The sequence below is a fragment of the Camarhynchus parvulus genome, chromosome 2 (assembly GCF_901933205.1).
Source record: "Camarhynchus parvulus chromosome 2, STF_HiC, whole genome shotgun sequence".
NCBI classification, from domain to species: domain Eukaryota; kingdom Metazoa; phylum Chordata; class Aves; order Passeriformes; family Thraupidae; genus Camarhynchus; species Camarhynchus parvulus.
The window spans coordinates 151,666,992-151,688,718 of record NC_044572.1 but is presented as its reverse complement, the minus strand read 5'-3'; the positions used below and the strand labels follow the sequence as shown (position 1 = coordinate 151,688,718).

The window sequence follows — 21,727 nt, the reverse complement described above, 5'->3', positions numbered from 1 at the left end:
TGGGGGGAACACCCACGTGTGTCGCCCCTCCCCCCTTGGTGACAGGCACCGGCGGGACCGGGACAAAGGGACCTTGTTGGGGACACTGGGAGGGGCTGGGAGGGAACTGGGAGCTGAGAGGACATACTGGGATTGACTGGGATTTACTGGGAGTGACTGGGATTGACTGGGATTGACTGGGAGGCTATACTGGGATATACTGGGATTGACTGGGAGTGACTGGGAGTGACTGGGAGGCTATGCTGGGATATACTGGGAGTGACTGGGAGCTGAGAGGGTATACTGGGATATACTGGGAGCTGAGAGGATATACTGGGAGTGACTGGGAGCTGAGAGGACATACTGGGATATACTGGGATTGACTGGGAGTGACTGGAGGCTATGCTGGGATATACTGGGAGGGGTGCGGGGCTGAAATACTGGGATATACTGGGATTGACTGGGATTGACTGGAAGTGACTGGGAGGCTATACTGGGATATACTGGGATATACTGGGAGTGACTGGGAGTGACTGGGAGTGACTGGGAGGCTATACTGGGATATACTGGGAGTGACTGGGAGTGACTGGGAGTGACTGGGAGGCTATGCTGGGATATACTGGGAGCGACTGGGAGCTGAGAGGACATACTGGGATATACTGGGATTGACTGGGATTGACTGGGAGTGGCTAGGAGGCTATACTGGGATATACTGGGATATACTGGGATATACTGGGATTGACTGGGAGTGACTGGGAGTGACTGGGAGGCTATGCTGGGATATACTGGGAGTGACTGGGAGCTGAGAGAACATACTGGGATATACTGGGATTGACTGGGAGGATATACTGGGATATACTGGGATTGACTGGGAGGATATACTGGGAATGACTGGGAGTGACCGGGAGGCTATGCTGGGATATACTGGGAGTGACCGGGAGGCTATACTGGGATATACTGGGCTATGCTGGGAGTGACTGGGACCAGTCGGGGGGTGGCTGGCCGGAAACTGGAGGGTACTGAGGGGGACTGGGAGGTACTGGGAGATACTGGGAGGGACTGGGAGGCACCAAGGAGTGAGCGGAGCGTGACTGGGAGTAACTGGGAAGCACTGGGGAGCAACTGGGAGCACTGGGAGGTAACTGGGAGCACTGGGAGCAGAGCCCCTCCAGACACCCCCAACGCTCCCAGTGCTCCCAGTATCCTCCCAGTATCCTCCCAGTCCCTCCCAGTCCCTCCCAGTGCCCTCCCAGTGCCCTCCCAGTCCTCCCAGTTTCCTCCCAGTTCCTCCCAGTCCCTCCCAGTCCCTCCCAGTGCCCTCCCAGTGCCCTCCCAGTTCCCTCCCAGTTCCCTCCCAGTCCCTCCCAGCCCCTCCCAGTCACTCCCAGTTCCCTCCCAGTCTCTCCCAGTCCCCCCCAGTTCCCTCCCAGTTCCCCCCCAGTCCCTCCCAGTTCCTCCCAGTCACTCCCAATGCCTTCCCAGTTCCCCCCCAGTTCTCTCCCAGTTCCCCCCCAGTCCCTCCCAGTTCCCTCCCAGTTCCCCCCAGTTGCGGCTCTGGGTCCCTACTGGAGGGTGGGGGAGGGGCGGGGACACCCTAAAAATACCCGGGGGGGGGGAGGGGGAGGGGCTGGCCCGGGGCCCGAGCGCGGCTAAAAATAGCTCGGGGCGGGTCACGTGACCCCGGGGGCGGGGGGGACACACGGACGGCACACACCGGGGGGGAAGGGAGGGGAGCGGCACCGGGACCCCGCAGGTAACGGGGGGGACACGGAGCTGGGACTGGGGACACCTGGGGGGACACCTGGGGACACCTAGCGGGAGGGACGCGGGGCTGGGGACACCTGGGGACACCTGGGGGGACACGGGGCTGGGACTGGGGACACCTGGGGGGACACCTGGGGACACCTAGCGGGAGGGACGCGGGGCTGGGGACACCTGGGGACACCTGGGGGGACACCTGGGGGACACCTGGGGGACACGGGGCTGGGGACACCTGGGGACATGGGGAGGGGACACGGGACTCGGGACCCAGGGGACGCTGGGCTGGGATGGGACACCTGGGGACACAGGGGGGGCACACGGGATTGGGGACACCTGGGGACACCAGAGGCAAGGTAATGGAGAGGGACTGGGGGACCTGGGGACACTTGGAGGGGACACGAGACTGGGGTCCTGGGGGACACTGCGAGGGGTGGTCTGGGAGTGGGATTGGGGTCCTGGAGTGACCCCAGGATTTGGGGTCGGGGTCCTGGATGGGTCAGGGGGGACTGCGAGCGACCCCAGGACCTAGATTGGGGTCATGGGGTGTGGCCGGAGGGTCTGGAGTGACCAAGATGGGGTCAGGGCCACAGGGTGTGGCCAGAGGGTCCAGAGTGACCCCAGGACCAGGACTGGGGACCCAGGACACGTCCGGGGTCTCCTGGGTGGGGCTGACCCCACTGCCCCTCCCCAGTCCCTCACCAAGGAACCATTCCCGTGTCCCCAGTGTCCCCAGTGTCCCCCAGTGTCCCCTAGTGTCCCCCAGTATTCCTGCTGTCTCCCAGTGTCCCCTGGTGTCTCCTAGCGTCCCCAGTGTCCCCTAGTGTCCCCCAGTATTCCTGCTGTCTCCCAGTGTCCCCCAGTGTCCCCAGTGTCTCCCAGTATCCCCAGTATCCCTCAGTGACCCCCAGTATCCCCACTGTCCCCAGTGTCCCCCAGTGTCCCCCAGTGTCTTCCAGTATCCCTGCTGTCCCCCAGTGTCCCCTAGTATCCCCAGTGTCCCCCAGTGTCCCCAGTGTCCCCCAGTGTCCCCCAGTGTCCCCCAGTGTCCCACACCGCTCCCACCATGGACCCACTGACCCTGACCCTCCTGGCGATGACCGCAATGACCGCAGCGACCGTGGCCACCAGTGTCCCCTCCAGTGCCACCACTGCCCCGCCGCTGCTGGCGGTCACCCTGGACATGGCCCCGGGCTCCTTCGATGACCAGTACCGGGGCTGCGGCCGCGCCATGGCCGCGGAGCTGCCGGGCCTGAACCGCTCCGAGCTCCAGCGGGGCGGTCACTTCGCCGAGGGCTGGGCTCTGGCCGCGGCCCAGTGGCGTGTCCGGCCATCCCCTGGGTCCCCTGGGTCCCCTCTGTCCCCAGCCCAGGCCATCGCGCTCATGGCCTACACGGCGCCGGTGCCGTTACACCGGGAGTTCAACGAGGCCGTGCGCGCGGCCGGGCACTCCCGGCAGGAATACCGCGACAACTTCCACTTCAAAACGCTGCATTTCCTGCTGACCCAGGTGGGGAAAACATCAAAAAACACTGGGTTTAAATGGTTAATAGTAGTAATTAAATGGTGGTAAAAATAGGTGTATAATTACAGTTATAAAAATTTGGATAATTGGGATTTAGGACAATACGAGGCAATAAGAACAAAGAGTTAAGGATGGTCCAGGTACCTCTTTCTGGGCAAAATAAGCCTGAAAAAGGACCCACGTTAACAGAGGATGGACCCTTACGAGTCACAGGACAGCTAAATCTTTGAGAAAAAGAGAATCACTCTCTTATCAGAAGAAACTATTTACTTCCCCACTTGAAGGCGCCGTCAGTCAGGACTCAGAGGAAGAAGCTGACGCTGACCAGACAGAATTCTGTGTTTGAATGGAGTTTATGCATCATGTATGGGGTGTATGAATATGCAACAGGCTGTCGCTTGTAAGGGTTAATCCTCTGTTAATGTGGGTCCTTTTTTGGACCCTAACCCTGACCCTGACCCTAACCCTAACCCTGACCCTAACCCTGACCCTAACCCTGACCCTAACCCTAAGCCGCACGTGACCCTTACACCGGGAGTTCAACGCGGCCGGGCGCTCCCGCCGGGAATACCGCGACAACTTCCACTTCAAAACGCTGCATTTCTTGCTGCCCCAGGTGGGAAAAACACCAAAAATCACTTGGTTTAAAAGTTTAATAATAGTAATTAAATGGTGGTAAAAATAGGTATATAATTACAGTTATAAAAATTTGGATAATTGGGATTTAGGACAATACGAGGCAATAAGAACAAAGAGTTAAGGATGGTCCAGGTACCTCTTTCTGGGCAAAATAAACCTGAAAAAGGACCCACGTTAACAGAGGATGGACCCTTAAAAGTCACAGGACAGCTAAATCTTTGAGAAAAAGAGAATCACTCTCTTATCAGAAGAAACTATTTACTTCCCCACTTGAAGGCGCCGTCAGTCAGGACTCAGAGGAAGAAGCTGACGCTGCCCAGACAGAATCCTGTGTTTGAATGGAATTTATGCATCATGTATGGGGTGTATGAATATGCAACAGGCTGTCGCTTGTAAGGGTTAATCCTCTGTTAATGTGGGTCCTTTTTTGGACCATAACCCTGACCCTGACCCTAACCCTAACCCTGACCCTAACCCTGACCCTAACCCTGACCCTAACCCTAAGCCGCACCGTGACCCTACACGGCGCCTTACACCGGGAGTTCAACGCGGCCGTGCGATCCCGCCGGGAATACCGCGACAACTTCCACTTCAAAACGCTGCATTTCCTGCTGACCCAGGTGGGAAAAACACCAAAAAACACTCGGTTTAAATGTTTAATAATAGTAATTAAATGGTGGTAAAAATAGGTATATAATTAAAGTGATAAAAATTTGGATAATTGGGATTTAGGACAATAGGAGGCAATAAAAACAAAGAGTTGTGGATGGTGTGGGTACCTCTTTCTGGACAAAATAAGCCTTAAAAAACCGCACATTTTCTGAGCAAAATAAGCCCAAAAAAGGACCCACGTTAACACAGGATTAACCCTTAGAAGCAATAGCCTGTTGCATATTCATACATTTTATACATGATGCATAAATGCCATTCAAATGCAGAATTGTGTCTGGACAGTGTTGTGAAAAACACCAATCACTTGTTTTTAAAATTTTAGAAGTTTAATAATGGTAATAAAATGGTTATAAAAATAGCAATATAATTAGAATAATAAAAATTTGGACAATTGGGATTTAGAACCATACGAGACAATAAAAACAAAGAGTTAAGGAAGAAGTTCATTTCTTCTGATGAGGGAGCAATAAATTATTTTTTTCTGAAAGACTTAGGTGTCCTGTGGCTGCTATCTGGTGTGAGTCCTTTCTTTAAAAAATTTTTCTTACATAGCATAGTTTTTATTTTAACCTTTTGTTAAAACCTAAAACTATATTTAACACACTACTTAAGAAAAATTACACAGCATAACTTTCTAACATAACAAATATAATATTCGTTTTAGTATCTGTGAAAAGCCAATCATAAAATATGCATTTTTCACACAGCATCAATTTCTAACATAACACATATAATATTAATCTGAATATTTGCCAAAAGCCAACCTCAAATAAGGATTTTTCACACAGCATAACTTTGTAACACAATACATATAATATTCATTTGAATATTTGCGAAAAGCCAATCGTAAAGTTCCGATTTTTCACACAGCATAACATTCTAACATAACACATCTAATATTTAATATTCGCTTTAATATTTACCAAAAGCCAATCCTAAAATTCGCATTTTTCATACAGCATCACTTTCTAACACAACACATCTAATATTAATTTGAATATTTTAGATAAGCCAATCTTGAAATTCACTTTTTTCACAGAGCATCACATTCCAACAAAACACATATAGTATTTAATATTCATTTTAATATTTGCCAAAAGCCAGTCATAAAATTCTCAATTTTCTCATAACTTTCAGCACGTAACTTTCTAACATATCACATGTAATATTTAATATTAATTTCAATATTTGCAAAAAGCCAATCATAAAATTCTCAATTTTCTCATAACTTTCAGCGCGTAACTTTCTAACATATCACATGTTATATTTAATATTAATTTTAATATTTGCCAAAAGCCAATCATAAAATGCTCAATTTTCACACAGCATCACTTTCTAACACAACACATATAATAATTCATATTAATTTGAATATTTGCGAAAAGCCAATAATAGAACACTCATTTTTCATGTAACTTTCTAACCTAGCACATATAATATTAATTTGAATATTTGAGATAAACCAACAATGAAATTCCCATTTTTCACATAACTTTCTACCATAACACATACAATATTAATTTGAATATTTGAGTTAAGCCAGTAACAAAATTCCCATTTTTCACACAGCATCACTTTCTACTGTAACACATACAACATTAATTTGAATATTTGAGATAAGCCAATAATGAAATTCCCATTTTTCACACAACTTTCTACCATAAGACATACAATATTAATTTGAATATTTGAGAAAAGCCAATAATGAAATTCCCATTTTTCACACAACTTTCTAATATATCTAATATTAATTTGAATATTTGCCAAATGCCAATCATATAATACACATTTTTCACACAGCATCACTTTCTACCATAACACCTATAACATATAATATTAATTTGAATATTTGAGATAAGCCAATAATGAAATTCCCATTTTTCACATAACTTTCTACCATAACACATACAATATTAATTTGAATATTTGAGGTAATTCCCATTTTTCTCAAAGCATCACTTTCTACCATAACACCTATAACATATAATATTAATTTGAATATTTGAGATAAGCCAATAATGAAATTCCCATTTTTCACACAACTTTCTACCATAACACATCTAATATTAATTTGAATATTTGAGATAAACCAATCATAAAATATGCATTTTTCGCACAGCATCACTTTCTACCATAACACATCTAATATTAATTTGAACATTTGCCAAAAGCCAATAATGAAATTCCCATTTTTCACATAACTTTCTACCATAACACATACAATATTAATTTGAATATTTGAGATAAGCCAATAATGAAATTCCCATTTTTCACAGAGTATCACTTTCTACCATAACACATCTAATATTAATTTGAATACTTGAGATAAACCAATCATAAAATATGCATTTTTCACACAGCATCACTTTCTACCATAATACATACAATATTCATTTGAATATTTGAGAAAAGCCAGTAATGAAATTCCCATTTTTCACATAACTTTCTAACATAACACATACAATATTAATTTGAATATTTGAGGTAATTCCCATTTTTCTCAAAGCATCACTTTCTACCATAACACCTATAACATATAATATTAATTTGAATATTTGAGATAAGCCAATCATAAAATTCCCATTTTTCGCATAAATTTCTACCATAACACATCTAATATTAATTTGAATATTTGAGAAAAGGCAATCATAAAATTCCCATTTTTCACATAAATTTCTACCATAACACATCTAATATTAATTTGAATATTTGAGAAAAGGCAATCATAAAATTCCCATTTTTCACATAACTTTCTACCATAACACATACAACATTAATTTGAATATTTGAGATAAGCCAGTAACAGAACTCCCATTTTCCCCCAGGCCCTGGCGGCGCTGAGGGACGCGGGGGGCCCGCGGTGTCACCGCGTGTTCCCGGCGTCTTGGCGCTGGGTGCGCTCGGTGCGGCGCGGGCGACTCCGTCGCGCCGGCCACTTCGCGTCGGCCTCGCTGCGCAACGAGAGCTCCTGGGGCTTCGGCACGGACGCGGCCTTCCAGGTGCTCACCTGCCACGGCGCGCCCATCCGCGAGTTCTCCTTCTTCCCGCACGAGGAGGAGGTGCTGATCCCGCCCTTCGAGACCTTCGAGGTCACCGATGTCTCCAAAGTCACCAAGGGTGGCGACAAGGCGCGGATCCAGCTGCGCTCCACCGGCACCTTCAGCAACTACAACTGCGAGTGGCTGCGAGGTGACAGCGCGGGGGGACAGTGCCTGGGGGACGGGGACACTTGGTGAGGGCGTGGGGACAGGGACATCCCGTGGGGACAGTGCGTGTGGGGACGGGACACCTCTGGGGGTGAGGGGGTGTGGGGACAGGGACAGTGGGGACAAGGACGGCTGGGGACATCACTGTGGGGACAGGGACACCCCTGCTGGGGACACCCCTGGGGACGGACATGAGTGGTGGGACAGGGAACGATGTGGGGGGGACAGGGACACACAATGCTGGGGACAAGGACACCAGTGTGGGGACATTCACTGCAGGGACAGGGACAAGGACACCCTGTGGGCTGGGGACAAGGACACCTAGTGAGGGTGGGGACAGGGACAAAGGAGGACACCCAGTGCTGGGGACATCCACCGTGGGGACAGGGACATTTGGTGAGTGTGTGGGGACAGGGACACACGATGCTGGGGACAGGGACAGGGACACACAATGCTGGGGACAAGGACACTCAGTGCTGGGGACATTCACTGCAGGGACAGGGACACTCGGTGAGTGTGTGGGGACAGGGACACACAATGCTGGGGACAGGGACACTTGGTGAGTGTATGGGGACAGGGACACACAATGCTGGGGACAGGGACAGGGACACACAATGCTGGGGACAAGGACACCCAGTGCTGGGGACATTCACTGTGGGGACAGGGACACTCGGTGAGTGTGTGGGGACAGGGACACACAATGCTGGGGACAGGGACACTTGGTGAGTGTATGGGGACAGGGACACACAATGCTGGGGACAGGGACAGGGACACACAATGCTGGGGACAAGGACACCCAGTGCTGGGGACATTCACTGCAGGGACAGGGACAAGGACACTCCCTGTGGGCATGGGGACAAGGACACCTAGTGAGGGTGAGGGGACAGGGACACACAATGCTGGGGACAAGGACACCCAGTGCTGGGGACATTCACTGTGGGGACAGGGACATCCCCTGCTGGGGACATCCACTGTGGGGACAGGGACATTTGGTGAGTGTGTGGGGACAGGGACACACGATGCTGGGGACAGGGACAGGGACACACAATGCTGGGGACAAGGACACCCAGTGCTGGGGACATTCACTGTGGGGACAGGGACAAGGACACTCCCTGTGGGTGGGGGGCAAGAACAGCCATTGCTGGGGACAAGGACGGGGACACCCAGTGCTGGGGACATACGCTGTGGGCATGGCGACAAGGACATCCCCAGTGCCGGGGACTGGGTACAGAGACACCTGCTGATGGGGACAGCCACCGTGAGCACAGGGGGGACAGGGACACCACGTGCTGGGGACCCCCACATGTGGGACGGGATGGAGACAGGGACCCCCCAGCGCTGACACTGTCCCTTTGCTCAGCAGAGCAGCGATGTGGGGACAGGCCCTGTGTGTTTGATGCCGGTGAGCTGGGCCCTCTGACCCCTCTGTCACCCTGTCACCTCTCCCCATGGCCTCCTGTCACTCCTAAACCACCCCCATGACCACCCCTGAACCCTGTCCCCTCCCCATGGCCTCCTGTCACTCCTAAACCACCCCCATGACCACCCCTGAACCCTGTCCCCTCCCCGTGGCCTCCCATGCCCCTGTCACCCCTGATCCTGCCGTGGCCACCCTGAGCCCCCTCATGGCTCCCCTTGTCACCGCTGTCCCTCACTCATGGCCCCCTTGTCCCCTATGTCACTCCATGACCCCTCGGACACCCCTTGACTCCCATGGCCCCCCAAACCCCCCTGTCACTTCTAAACCCCCCTCCACAGCCCCCCTGACCCCGTGACCCGCCCTCAGTGCTCCTCCTTTTCCTGTCACCTCTGTCCCCCCCTCACTGTCCCCAGCCCCCTCTGACCCCCACCTTTTTCCCCCCAGGCAGGAACATCCCTGGGGACCTCCCCCACCTCGGAGGGCTCCTCCTGGCCACCGTGGCCCTGGCAGTGGCCACGGAGATCCTCTAGGCCACCAGGCCACCAAGACCACCGTGGTCATTGTGGGCACCATGGTCACCAAAGCCACTTGCACGCCCCAAGCCATGAGGCCACCAAGGTCACCGAGGTCTCTGAAGTTACCACGGCCTCTGTGGCCACTGTGACCACCAAGCCAGGACGAGGGAGGGAACAACAGTAGAGCCACGGGTGCCACCAGGACGTTGAGACAAGAGAGGGACAGGGGGATGCTGAATGTGCCATGGCTGTGGTTCTTCACTTTTTGGTCTTTTTTTGCCTGCCTTTCCAATAATTTTAATTTTTCTTCACAGTTATTAAACTGAATTTTCCTCAATCCATGAGTTTTCCCTTCACTTTAGCCTTCTGGAGGAGGAGAAGGAAGGGCAGAGGAACCCTCAGGGCAGGGGGTGGAACTGAGTGGTCTTGAAGGTCCTTTCGCATCCCAAATTGTCCTGGAGTTCCAGGGTTTCCCGCAGGCAGGAGGAAGAGGGAGAGGAAGAGGAAAAGGAGGAGGAGGAAGAGGGTTCTGAGGCTGGGACAAACCCCTGGAAGAGTTGAATTTTCTACCCCCAGAACCCAGAAAATGCCTCAACATTCTAAGGCGAAGGGTGGGATGAAGGATCCGCGTTCCGGCATGTCTTGGTTCGAGCAGACAGGTGTGTGCTAAGGAAGGCAGGAGCCTCCCCTGAAACGGAAAATGCAAACCCCCTCCCTCTGAACTGTTATAATTTTGCAATTAAGGGGCTCTCGGACAAAGATATAGGAGCTGGAATAACAGTTCTTTACTAGGAAAATTAAAAATATAAATGCAATAGTACAAACAACAACAAAAAACCATTGAAAGAGTCAGAGCAGGAGCTGCCCCCTGTGTGTCAGGAGGTGGCACAGCCCCATCCCATGGGGGCTCAGCCCTCCTGCAGTGCCAGCTGTGCTTCTCTGGAGCAGGGATCCTGCACAAGGGGGGAGTTTTCCTCTGCAGCTCCAGGGCTGCTGCAGATGGGCCTGTGTTACATCGGTGAGGGAAGACTCGGAGCCTTCAATATGAAAGAACAGCAAGCTTCGTTTATTCATCAGAGCATCAGACTTTTATACAGTGACTGATAAGCTAATGCATATTCTGTAACTCAAGGAACCTATTGGTTATTCTGTAAATGTTAGGTCCACCTTGTGTTTACATACCTTAAAAGTTAAACTTTCTTCTTAGGCTGTTTTCAGCCACTATATCTCTGCTCAAGGGCACAGCGGCCTTGCCATAACCATAACTCGTTGGCAGAGCTCATTATTTTCCTAGCTTCAGACACCTGGACCAAGTCTGTGACTGGTCATGTACTATTCCTCAACAAGCCTGGGCTCCCTCTGGCAGTGCAGGGCAGCAGAAAGCTGCTCCTCTGGCAATGCAGTGGGCAAAGGCTGCTGTGCTGCTCCAGGCTCAGATTGGATCCAGGTAGGAATGCTTGGCTCCTCCCCTGGGCGGAGCATCTCCCCATGGGACGATGAAATTTTATCAGTCGCGCAGGGACACTCACTGGCCCATGAACAGAAGATAATCAATAATTAATGGCCCATTAACAGAAGATATCTCCTGCAGGGAGGATTGGCTGCGGAAGAGATGAAGTGTGAAATAGAGAGTAGTGTAGGTGTATCACTTGGTGACAAATTTAGGGTTTGGGATTTTTAGTATGTTGTGGATGGAAGAAAGATGGAGGGCACAGGGTGTCATCCTGGGTTTCTTCTTCATGCTTCTTCTTCCTCCTTCTCCATGGGTTTGGGTGGCATTTTGTAATTGGGCAGAAAAGTCTGCATTGGGATAATTTTTGGGTTAAAAGGGAAAATAATCCAGGTGTCAGTTTATTGTATTTGCGGGTTAAAAGGGAAAATAATCCAGGTGTCAGTTTATTGTATTTGCTGGGACCCCCGTGGCAGGAAGGAATGAATGATGAATCTGACTCCATGTTCTCAGAAGGCTAATTTATTATTTTATGATACTATATTATGATACTATATTATATTAAAGAATGCTGTAATAAACTGTACTAAAGAATACAGAAAGGATACTTACAGAAAGCTGAAAAGATAATAATGAAAAACTCATTACTCTTTCCAGAGTCTCGACACAGCTTGGCACTGATTGGCCATTGAGTCAAAACACTCACACCAGAAATCCAATGAAACAATCACCTGTGGTAAACAATCTCCAAACACATTCCATGTGTGAGCGCAACACAGGAGAAGCAAACGAAATAAGAATTGTTTTCCTTTTTCTCTGAGGCTTCTCAGCTTCCCAGGAGAAGAATCCTGGGTGAAGAGATTTTTCAGAGAATGCAAATGCGACATCAGTTCTTAATTGGATAGTTTAGTCTTAAAAGACCTTAGAAAAGACTTTGGAACAAGAGATTGTTGGTCATTTTGTGCCTTCTAATGAAAAGCTGCCCAACTCACAGTAGTGAGACTGTTTTACTGATAATAAATAATAAACACCTGAGTGTGAACGTGAATTATTGTCTCAAGTGCCTTCAATCCAGACCCAGAGAAACCGACAACTGGTACCGTGACAGTTTTCAAAAATGTAATAATAATAATAATAATAATAATAATAATAATAATAATAATAATAATAATAAAGAAGGACAGTATTTCCAGTGTGGGGGTGCTCCTGGCCAACAGCTAAAGAACACACTGGTGTACACAGACAAGTGTATCTTGTATGTTAAAAATGTTATCTTTATATTGTTACACTGCTGAGATGCACGTATGAAAAACGCCATTCGCTTTTGTTAAAAATTTTAGGCGCTTAATAGTAATGAAAAAAGTAATGAAAATAGTAATAAAAATTAGGACAATAAGAATTTGGACAATCAAAGGGCAATAAAAGACAATAAAAAGCAAAGAATTACGGATGTTAGGTGCTTTTACTCTCTGCCACAAAGCATGTTTGGTTAACAAAGGATTAACCCTTAAAAGCAATAGCCTATTGCATATTCATATATCTCATACATGATTCAAGCATTCCTTTCAAACTAGGTTGTTTCTGCTTAATGTCTACTTCCCCCACTCATCCTGTAATTCAATGTTTTTGTTTCCTCGAAATCTGGGTTTTCCTGTTAAGGAGGCAATAATTCTTCTCTTGAGATCCTGGTGTCTCGTTACTGTTATCTCTATACAAAGAATTTCTGGATTATCTTATCCTAGCAAGTTACAAAAAGTATCTTACATCACATAGTTTCTAATTTAATGTTATGCTATAGCCTAAAAACTATATACCACACTACTTAAAAGAGATTAATACAGCACTGCTTAAAAGAGATTAATACAGCATAACTTTCCAACATATCACATATAGTATTTAATATTTGCAAGGAGCCAATCATATAATATGCATTTTTCACGCATGTATATTCACGATTCATGCATTATTCAAACAGTCTTGCTTAACTTTCTGATGTTTTGGGAACTCCTTTTTCTGACTTCTTCACACTCCTGGCTTATCTGCATGACATCCTGGGTGTCAGGTCAATATATTTTATTTCTTCTTATGTCTCCACACTGCTGTTTCACATCCTCTGATAAGATTTCAGTCTCTACTCCTTGATTTTAACATGGTGTTCTCTAATTGTCCTCTGGTGCTCTGGTTTGTGGCACGGTTATCTTATCACTTGGACAGGTTGCTCAGTGGATGGCCTTACACTGTTTTTAGTTACACGAAAGATTTTTTTTTTTCCACATCTTATGTTTTGCTAAGGTCTATAACACAATACATTCATTACACTATTATTTCCATAAGTGAGATATAGATATTTTATTCATTACACTACTATTTCTATGAACAACACAGTACATACTTAAGCTGATAATATATTATATTGTATTATATTATATTGTATTATATTATATTATATTATATTATATTGTATTATATTATATTATATTATATTATAATATATATTATATTATATTATATTATAATATTATATTATATTATATTATATATATTATATTATATTATATTATATTATATTATATTATATATATTATATTATATCATATTATATCATATCATATCATATCATATCATATATATCATATCATATCATATCATATCATATCATATTATATTATATTATATTATATTATATTATATTATATTATATTATATTATATTATATTATATTATATTATATTATATTATATTATATTATATTGCAGTGCATTGCATTACATTACATTATTATATTAACAAGCAGCTAAAAGGCGTTTTTTAATTTACACTATTTCTAAATACTTATAATCACTAACGATATGCATAGGCTAATTCATAAACGCCAATATCATCTGGTCATTTTTTACAGAGGGATTGTTTTGCTCAATGACCCGGTTACACGCAGTGGGCAATGCAGAGAGGTGAGGAAACCCGTGTTGTACCTCAGGGGGACTGGATTTTGACCTGATTTTGACCTGATTTGGAGTAAGAACTGTCTGTAATGCTCTTTGTATAAATATTTACATATATTTATATATTTATATAAAGCAACTTTGCTATAAAGATGTAGTTTTATTTCTGTTGTTAATTAAGCTAAGTGAAATAGCTGATATAAGTATGCTTGTGTTAAAATGCCTGCTTGGATGGAATAATGTGAGAAATGCATATTATGTGATTGACTCTTCGGAAATATGAAAGTGAATGAAGTGAATGCTATATGTGTTGTGGTGGAAAGTTATGCTGTATTAATCTCTTTTAAGTAATGTGGTAAATAGAGTTTTTAGGCTATAGCATAACATTAATAAATAGCAATTATATGATGTAAGATACTTTCTGTAACTAGCTCAAGGAATGGATAAGATAATCAAGAAATTCTTTGTGTACAGATAACAGCAAAGAGACACCAAGATCTCAAGAAAATAATTATTGCCTCTTTATCAGGAAGGTCCAGATTTCGACTAACCAAAAAAACTGATTTACAAGATGAGGAGGGGAAACTGAAATCAAGCAGAAACACCCTGGTTTGAAAGGAGTGTTTGAATCATGTATGAGATCTATGAATATTCAATAGGCTATTGCTTTTAAGGGTAGTCCTTTATTAGCAAGATGTGCCCTTCGGCAGACTGCCACTCACCCGCATGTCTGTAATTCTTTGCTTTTTGTTGTCTCCTATTGTCCTGATTTTTATTATCCCAATTTTTATTACTATTTTCATCGCTATTAAACCTCTAAAATTTTAACGAATGTGAATGGCGCTTTTCACGGATAACATCGAATTAACACAGGATGAGCGCACCTGCTGCAGATGTGCCAACCCTAAGCACTCACTGTCTGAAGGCAGTGTGGGTCACGGCCTGTGAAAAACACCAATCACTCGTTTTTAACATTTTAAAAGTTTAATAGTAATAAAATGGTTAGAAATATAGTCATATAATTAGAGTAATAAAAATTTGGACAATTAGAATTTAGGACAATATGAGACAATAGAAACAAAGAGTTATGGATGGTCTAGGTACCTCTTTCTGGGCAAAATAAGCCCGAAAAAGGACCCACGTTAACAGAGGATTAACCCTTAAAAGCAACAGCCTGTTGCATATTCATACACCTCATCCATGATGCATAAATTCCATTCAAACACAGGATTCTGTCTGGACAGTGTCAGCTTCTTCCTCTGAATCCTGATGGGATCTTCAGGCCTGAGCGAGGCAGGAAGAACTCGATAAGAGAGCAAAAAATTCTTTTTCTCTGAAAGATTTAGTTGTTCTGTGGATGCTATCTCGCTGCAAGTCCTCTCTTTAAAAAAGTATCTAACATAGCATATTTTCTATTTTAACCTTATGTTAAAACCTAAAACGATATTTAACGCACTACTAAGAAAATTAATACAACATAACTTTCTAACATAACCTATTCATTTTAATATTTGCGAAAAGCCAATCATATAATGTGCATTTTCGCACGCCCCAAAAGTGAAGGTGACAATAAAAAAGGACTAAAACCACAGCCAAGGAATACACGTGCTTTTAAAAGGTGGATCCAAGAAGGAGTCGTGCTAAATATTTATTGGAATGTGTAAAGTAGTTTGGGAAAAGTTTATTATGCATAAGGGTCTATGAATGTGCAACAGGCTGATTCTCGGGTCGGCTGTCTTGTTCTCTGTCCCGACATAAGTTGGGTGGTCTTGGAGTAGCCCCAGGCTCTGAAGAACGAGACTGGACTCTCTGGAGTTCGATCTTCAGATTGTTTATTATTTCTTATCTATAAAATTTTCTCCCTGCCGAGCAGAGGTCTGTTCAGCAGGGCAGCCACAACACTCTCCGACCGCTCCCGAGGCAGCATCGTCTTTTTATACTACAAACTACGTACATCATATTTACCTTTATTTTCCAATACCTGTCACCTATGTTAGACAGTGCACTTCTACTCTAAACCAATCCCCAAGTGCCAACATCACAGCAGAAGATGGAGAACAAGAAGAAGAAAGAAGAAGGACGAGACACGCCCTGTTCCCTCCATCTTGTCCCCATAACCTTTATACTAAAAATCTTAAAACTTATATTTTCATCCTGTGTTCACCCTGTAAATACGCCCATTAAACTCGTGTGACCTTCCAACTCTCGTACAAAGCTGGCAATTCGTTTGGGGATCAAAGTCCAGCCACCAAGTGTTCCGGGCATCATGCTAAAATCTCCGAGCCTCCCCACGGGGTGTCGGGAGGCTCCGCACATCCGAAGTGATGTGCTGAGTTCCCACAGCTGATGTAATGGGAAAGGTATTTAAGGTGTATCCCTGAAGGCGAAGGTGTGCTCTTGGCTCTTGCTTTGCTGTCTTTGCGTCCTGCGGTCCTTTGTGAAACTTTTTAAATTTTCACAGGGGAGTGAATGCGTTTTTCACAGCAGCTGCAAGGACTGAGACCACCAAGGACTCCCAGAACACCCCACGACCCACAGGATGGCATCATTCCACTGTAAAACTCCCTGCCCCAAGGGGAGGAACTGAGCATTTCCACCTGAGCCTGTATAACCTTTGGGTTTGAGGATTTAGGACGCCACTACCACCACCTTGACAGATCTGGAGGAGGAGCAGAACTTCAGTGAAACAGCAACCATCCCTTCAAAAGGGTTGCAACCATCTCTTGACAGGACTGTGACCATCTCCCGGGCCAAAACAGGGCCAAGATTTATTCTGTGGTTTCCAGTTCTCCCTCTCTATTGCTAGCCAGGGGTGTCACTATAGGACACAACATGACGCGGATACGCAGTCTTTTTAGGGATAAAAGAGAATATTTAATTTCTGACTTTAACATTTATAGATTTCCGAAGTGACAGTGGATTGGAGGGTGACAGTGCCACCTCTCCAATGACACTGGGCAAACTAACAGTTTATCAAATTTCTCTTCTTCTGTGAAAGAATACAAAACAATAAGTTATTTTCATAAAGTGTGTGAGAAAGTTCATTGCAAGAATGTAAACATCAGAAGGCTTAAAAAAACCTTAAAAAATCAAAACAACACAGGGGTTTATGTACAAAATCACCAACAGGACAGGACTGCTGTGGAACACGCATTGAACTATTTTATTTTCCAGCATCAATCTCCTTACATGGTTATGACAATGGGAAGATGCCAGCAGCTCACATCCCTGGCAGCTCACAAAGAACTCAACGTTACAACTCACTTTAAAAGTTTTTTGACCAATCACACAAAGGAAAAGCATATTGAGAGTAGTTCTATCCAATCACTGTAAGTACACGTAACTTTGATTAAACAATGTTGGCTTATTTTGAATACAATACCTGCTTGTAAGCATTAAAACACAATGCACAGAGCTCCATTATTAAGCTTAGAACTTCCTAATATCTCGCTAGATAAACTTTTCTGCAGCTTAGGGAGTTATTCTAGCCAAGGGTTGATACACAGACCATTGTTCTATTTGTCCTTACTTTCTACATCTCACATAACTTTTCTGCTGACAAATCTCAGGCTTCCACATAGCTCTAACCGCAGTTCTGCTGTCTCCGAGGCCTGCCTCTCGCAGCTTTCCCAAAACCCTCTGATTTTAAGAATTCCACCCCCACCCCCACTACCAAAACCAATAAATCAGTTTTAAATGTCTGCTGTAAATGTGACATTTCTGGAGCCAAAGCCAGCTGCAATTCTGTAGGTTCTGCTGGCCCTTCAGTGGCACCCATTTGGTCTGTGAGCCATGAAACACACACGCCAGATGTGCAGGACCAGCCCTTGCGCAGTTCCCAATGCCGGCTGACAGACTGAGGGTTCTGTGCTGCTTTAGAGGTGAACCGGGGAGAAATGGAACCCACAGAATAAAACTTGGCCCCCGTTTTTGCCAGGGTGATGGTCGCGCTCAGTGAGCAGCAGGGAGTGGGACTGAGGGGCACTGGGGGGACGTGGGACCGTGGGATTGGGGTTCTGGGGGGGTGAGAAACAAGAGAGAGAATAGAAAGTTTCAGTTCCCCTGAAGGTGCTGGATAGGGCTTAACGATGAACTAGCAAAAACCCACAGAAGGATGTAAATGTGTGGACACAGCAGGGCAAATGAGGTTGGAACCCGTGAAGGAACAGAAAAGGGAACTCCAGTGAGGGGTTTTGGGCAAGTTCTGGACCACAGAAGGAGCAGTGCCTGCCCGAAATGAAAGTTTGAGGCGGGGTTATCTGGGATATTGGGGGCACTCAGTGAAAACAACACTGAGAAACCTCATATTTAGGGCTCTCCAGCACCATAAAAGGATTTCATAAAGAGGCCGAGCCATGCAACTTATTTCTCGGAAAAGTGAAGTTTCAGTACTTGGTAAGGGACACATTTTAATGAATATTTATAATTAGGATGGATAAATACCCCATGGCAAAGTCCCCCCTGACCTGCAGGACCAGGAGAGATCCGCTGTGAGTCTGAGCTGATAAAGAATTCCGGCTTTCTGATACGTCCAGTTCCATCAGGGAGTTCAGTCCGGCTGATTTTGGTATCGGGGCTGGGGGGACACTGGGGACACTTGGGGGGGACACAGGACTGAGGGATTGGGATTGTGGTGCTGGGGGGACACTGGGGGAGTCACAGGGCTGGGATTGGGGTAATGGGGGGCTCTGGGGGAAAATGAGGGGCGTTGGGGGACTGGGCCAGGTCTGGATTGGGGTAATGGGTGGCTCTGGGGGGGCGGACACAGGAGATGGTGGGAGTGGATTGGGGTGATGGGGGGGCTGTCAGACACTGTGGGGGCAGAGGGTGATGCCTGGATTTGGGTTGAGGTTCTGAGGTGACACCAAAGAAATTGGGGAAGGGGCGTGGGATTTTGGTCAGGGGACAAGGCGAGGAGGACTCTGGGGGTCTCAGGGAGTGACCCCAGGATTTGGGTCATGATCCTGCTGGGGCTGAGGGGACTTGTAGTCATGGGAGTAGGATTGGCTTCTGGATGTGATGGTACTGTGGGATTGGGGTCCCTGGGGGGCTGGGGGACATTGGGGAGGCCAAAGTAACCCCAGGATTTGGGATCAGGGACCCCAGACATTCCCAGGGGTTGGCTGGCCAGGAGTGCCTCTCCTTCCCCCTGGGCTGACCCCACTCCCCTCCCCAGTCCCTCACTGAGGAATCCTCCTCTGTGTTCCCTCTGTGTCCCCCAGTGTCCCACCCTGGTCCCTGTGGCCTCTCCACTCCATGGCCCTCCTGGCGCAGACCCTGGCACTGCTGGCAGTGACCGTGGCCACCACGGGCATCGAGGGGGTGACCCTGGACATGGCCCAAGACTCCTTCGATGACCAGTACCAGGACTGTGGCCCTGCCATGGCTGAGGTGTTGTCAACCCTCAACCGCTCCGAGTTGCAGCAGAACCCTCTCTTTGCCCAGGCCTGGACTAAGGCCACGGCTGAGTGGCACAAACGGGGGTCCCCTGTGTCCCCTCTGGCGTCCCCAGCCCACGCCATCGCCCTCATGGCCTTCACAATGGATGACCTGTACAGAGAGTTCAACGCAGCCGTGCGTACAGCCGGGCGCTCCAGCCAGGAATACCGGGACAACTTCCACTTCAAAACGCTGCATTTCCTGCTGACCCAGGCCCTGGCGACGCTGAGGGCAACTCGGGGACCGCAGTGTCACAACGTGTACCGGGGGGTGGACGGGGTCAGGTTCAAGGCAGAGTATGGCGACATCGTCCGGTTCGGTCAATTCGCGTCGGCATCACAGAGCCAAACGGCCTCCCAGCAATTCGGGATGGACACGGTGTTCCAGGTGCACACGTGCCACGGCGCAGAAATCCGGGAATTCTCCAAGTATCCTCATGAGAAGGAGGTGCTGATCCCACCCTTTGAGACCTTTGAGGTCATCAAAGTTGGCCAGGAAGGGAGAAAGGGTGAGGATCCAGCTCCGCTCCACTGGGACCTTCAGCAAATACAACTGCGAGTGGCTGCACGGTGACACCACAGGTGACAGCCTGGGGCAATGGGGACACCCACTGTGGCCATGGGGACACCAACAGTGGACAGGGTACACCCATGACAGGGCACAGGGGGTGGGGACTCTCACTCAGAGTTTGGGGACGGGGACAGGCCATGCTGGGGACACCAAGTCTGGGGACACCCATTGTGGGCACAGGGACAGGGCACAGAGATGGAGACCCCCACTTCTGGGAGGGAAAGGGGAAAGGAACACCCATGCCAGGGGACAACAGGGACAGGGACAGAGACATGGCCCCCCCAACCCGTTCCAACTCTGTCACTCCCCAGTGAAGGCAGTGCTGTGGGGATTGGGCCCTGTGTGCTGGACGTGGGTGGGCTGGGACCCCTCATGGCACTTCTGGAACCCCTGTCACCACCTGTCACCTGTCACGGCATCCTGACTCCACCTGAACCTTGTCACCCCTAAGCCCACCATGACACCCCTGACCTCCCTGGCCCCTGTGCCCCCCTGTGCCCCCCACAACACCCTGTCACCTGTCTCCTCGTGGCCCCATCTCTGCTCTCACCCCTAACTCCCTATTATGGTCACCCCCAATGCCCTCACTCCCCACATGATCCCCCTGATGTCCGTCTCTTTGTCCCCCAGGTGGGAGCGTCCCTAGGGCTTCCTTCCAACTTGGAGGACTCCTCCTGGCCACCACAGCCCTGGCAGTGGCCACCGGGATCCTCTGAGCCACGAGACCACCATGGCAGCAAGGTCACTTTGGCATGGCCACCATGCCACCAACGTCACGGTTGTCACTGTGGCCACCACAATCACCAAGACCACCAGGACCCCAGAGAAACGAGGCCACCAAGGCTACCAAGGCCGCCACTGCCACTATGGCCATCTTGGCGGCTATTGCCACCATGAGGTCACTGTGGCCATCACAGGCACTCTGGACACCATGGTCTGTACAACCACCAAGGCCACAGTGAACACCATGGTCATCAAGACTCCCTGAGCCACAAGGCTACCACAGCCACTCTGACCACTGTGTCCATCAGGGCCATTGTGCAAAGCAATTCTATTAAATAATTCTGTCAAAAAAATTTCATTGAATAATTCTGTCAAAGCCAGCAAAAAGTGACAATTCTTATGCAGTACTCAATGTCAGTCCTCACACCAACATTCGTGGGAACGTCTCTTTCTCTCAACCTTGAGGAGCAACCCTGGGGAGCATCCACTTCCTAAAGGAGGAACCTCACACACATTTCATTCCAAGCAGGAATAGGGAGAGGAATCTCTCTCTGAGAGGGGACTGGACATTCCCAGGGTCACATGATGGATGGTCAGGCCCAGCTCCGGTGCTTTACCCTTAGTTATCAATTCAGGGTTGGTGATTTGGGCAGGTTTTAGCCCAATTCAGCACCAAAATCAGCACAAGACCTCTCTCAGTGCAGCCATGATGGCCACAAATGGGGCATTGTCCATAGGCCACATTCCAGGCAGAGCATCCTGCCACATCCTGCACTTCAGGGGGACATTAAAGGCTGGAAACTGGGTGGTTCAAGAGTGCAAGGGCAGATCCTGTCCCTGGAGAGGGACAGTCCCCACTGCCAGTCCAGGTTGGGGGGGACGTGCTGGA

At 47.6% G+C, this 21,727-nt stretch overlaps 2 protein-coding genes across 2 annotated transcripts; both read left to right on the top strand.

Moving 5' to 3' along the window:
* The first annotated feature begins 2,803 nt into the window (after positions 1-2,803).
* LOC115901057 (GPI-linked NAD(P)(+)--arginine ADP-ribosyltransferase 1-like) lies at positions 2,804-9,729 on the top strand. The gene is made up of 3 exons (XM_030943355.1): positions 2,804-3,247; positions 7,399-7,762; positions 9,644-9,729. Exons 1-3 carry the CDS (start codon positions 2,804-2,806, stop codon positions 9,727-9,729), a joined length of 894 nt encoding a protein of 297 aa, XP_030799215.1.
* Positions 9,730-19,362: 9,633 nt separating this feature from the next.
* LOC115901128 (erythroblast NAD(P)(+)--arginine ADP-ribosyltransferase-like) lies at positions 19,363-20,845 on the top strand. The gene is given in 3 exon segments (XM_030943480.1): positions 19,363-20,049; positions 20,051-20,126; positions 20,746-20,845. Coding segments are annotated over 3 exon segments (849 nt in total). The 3' UTR covers positions 20,832-20,845.
* The last annotated feature ends 882 nt before the right edge of the window (positions 20,846-21,727 follow it).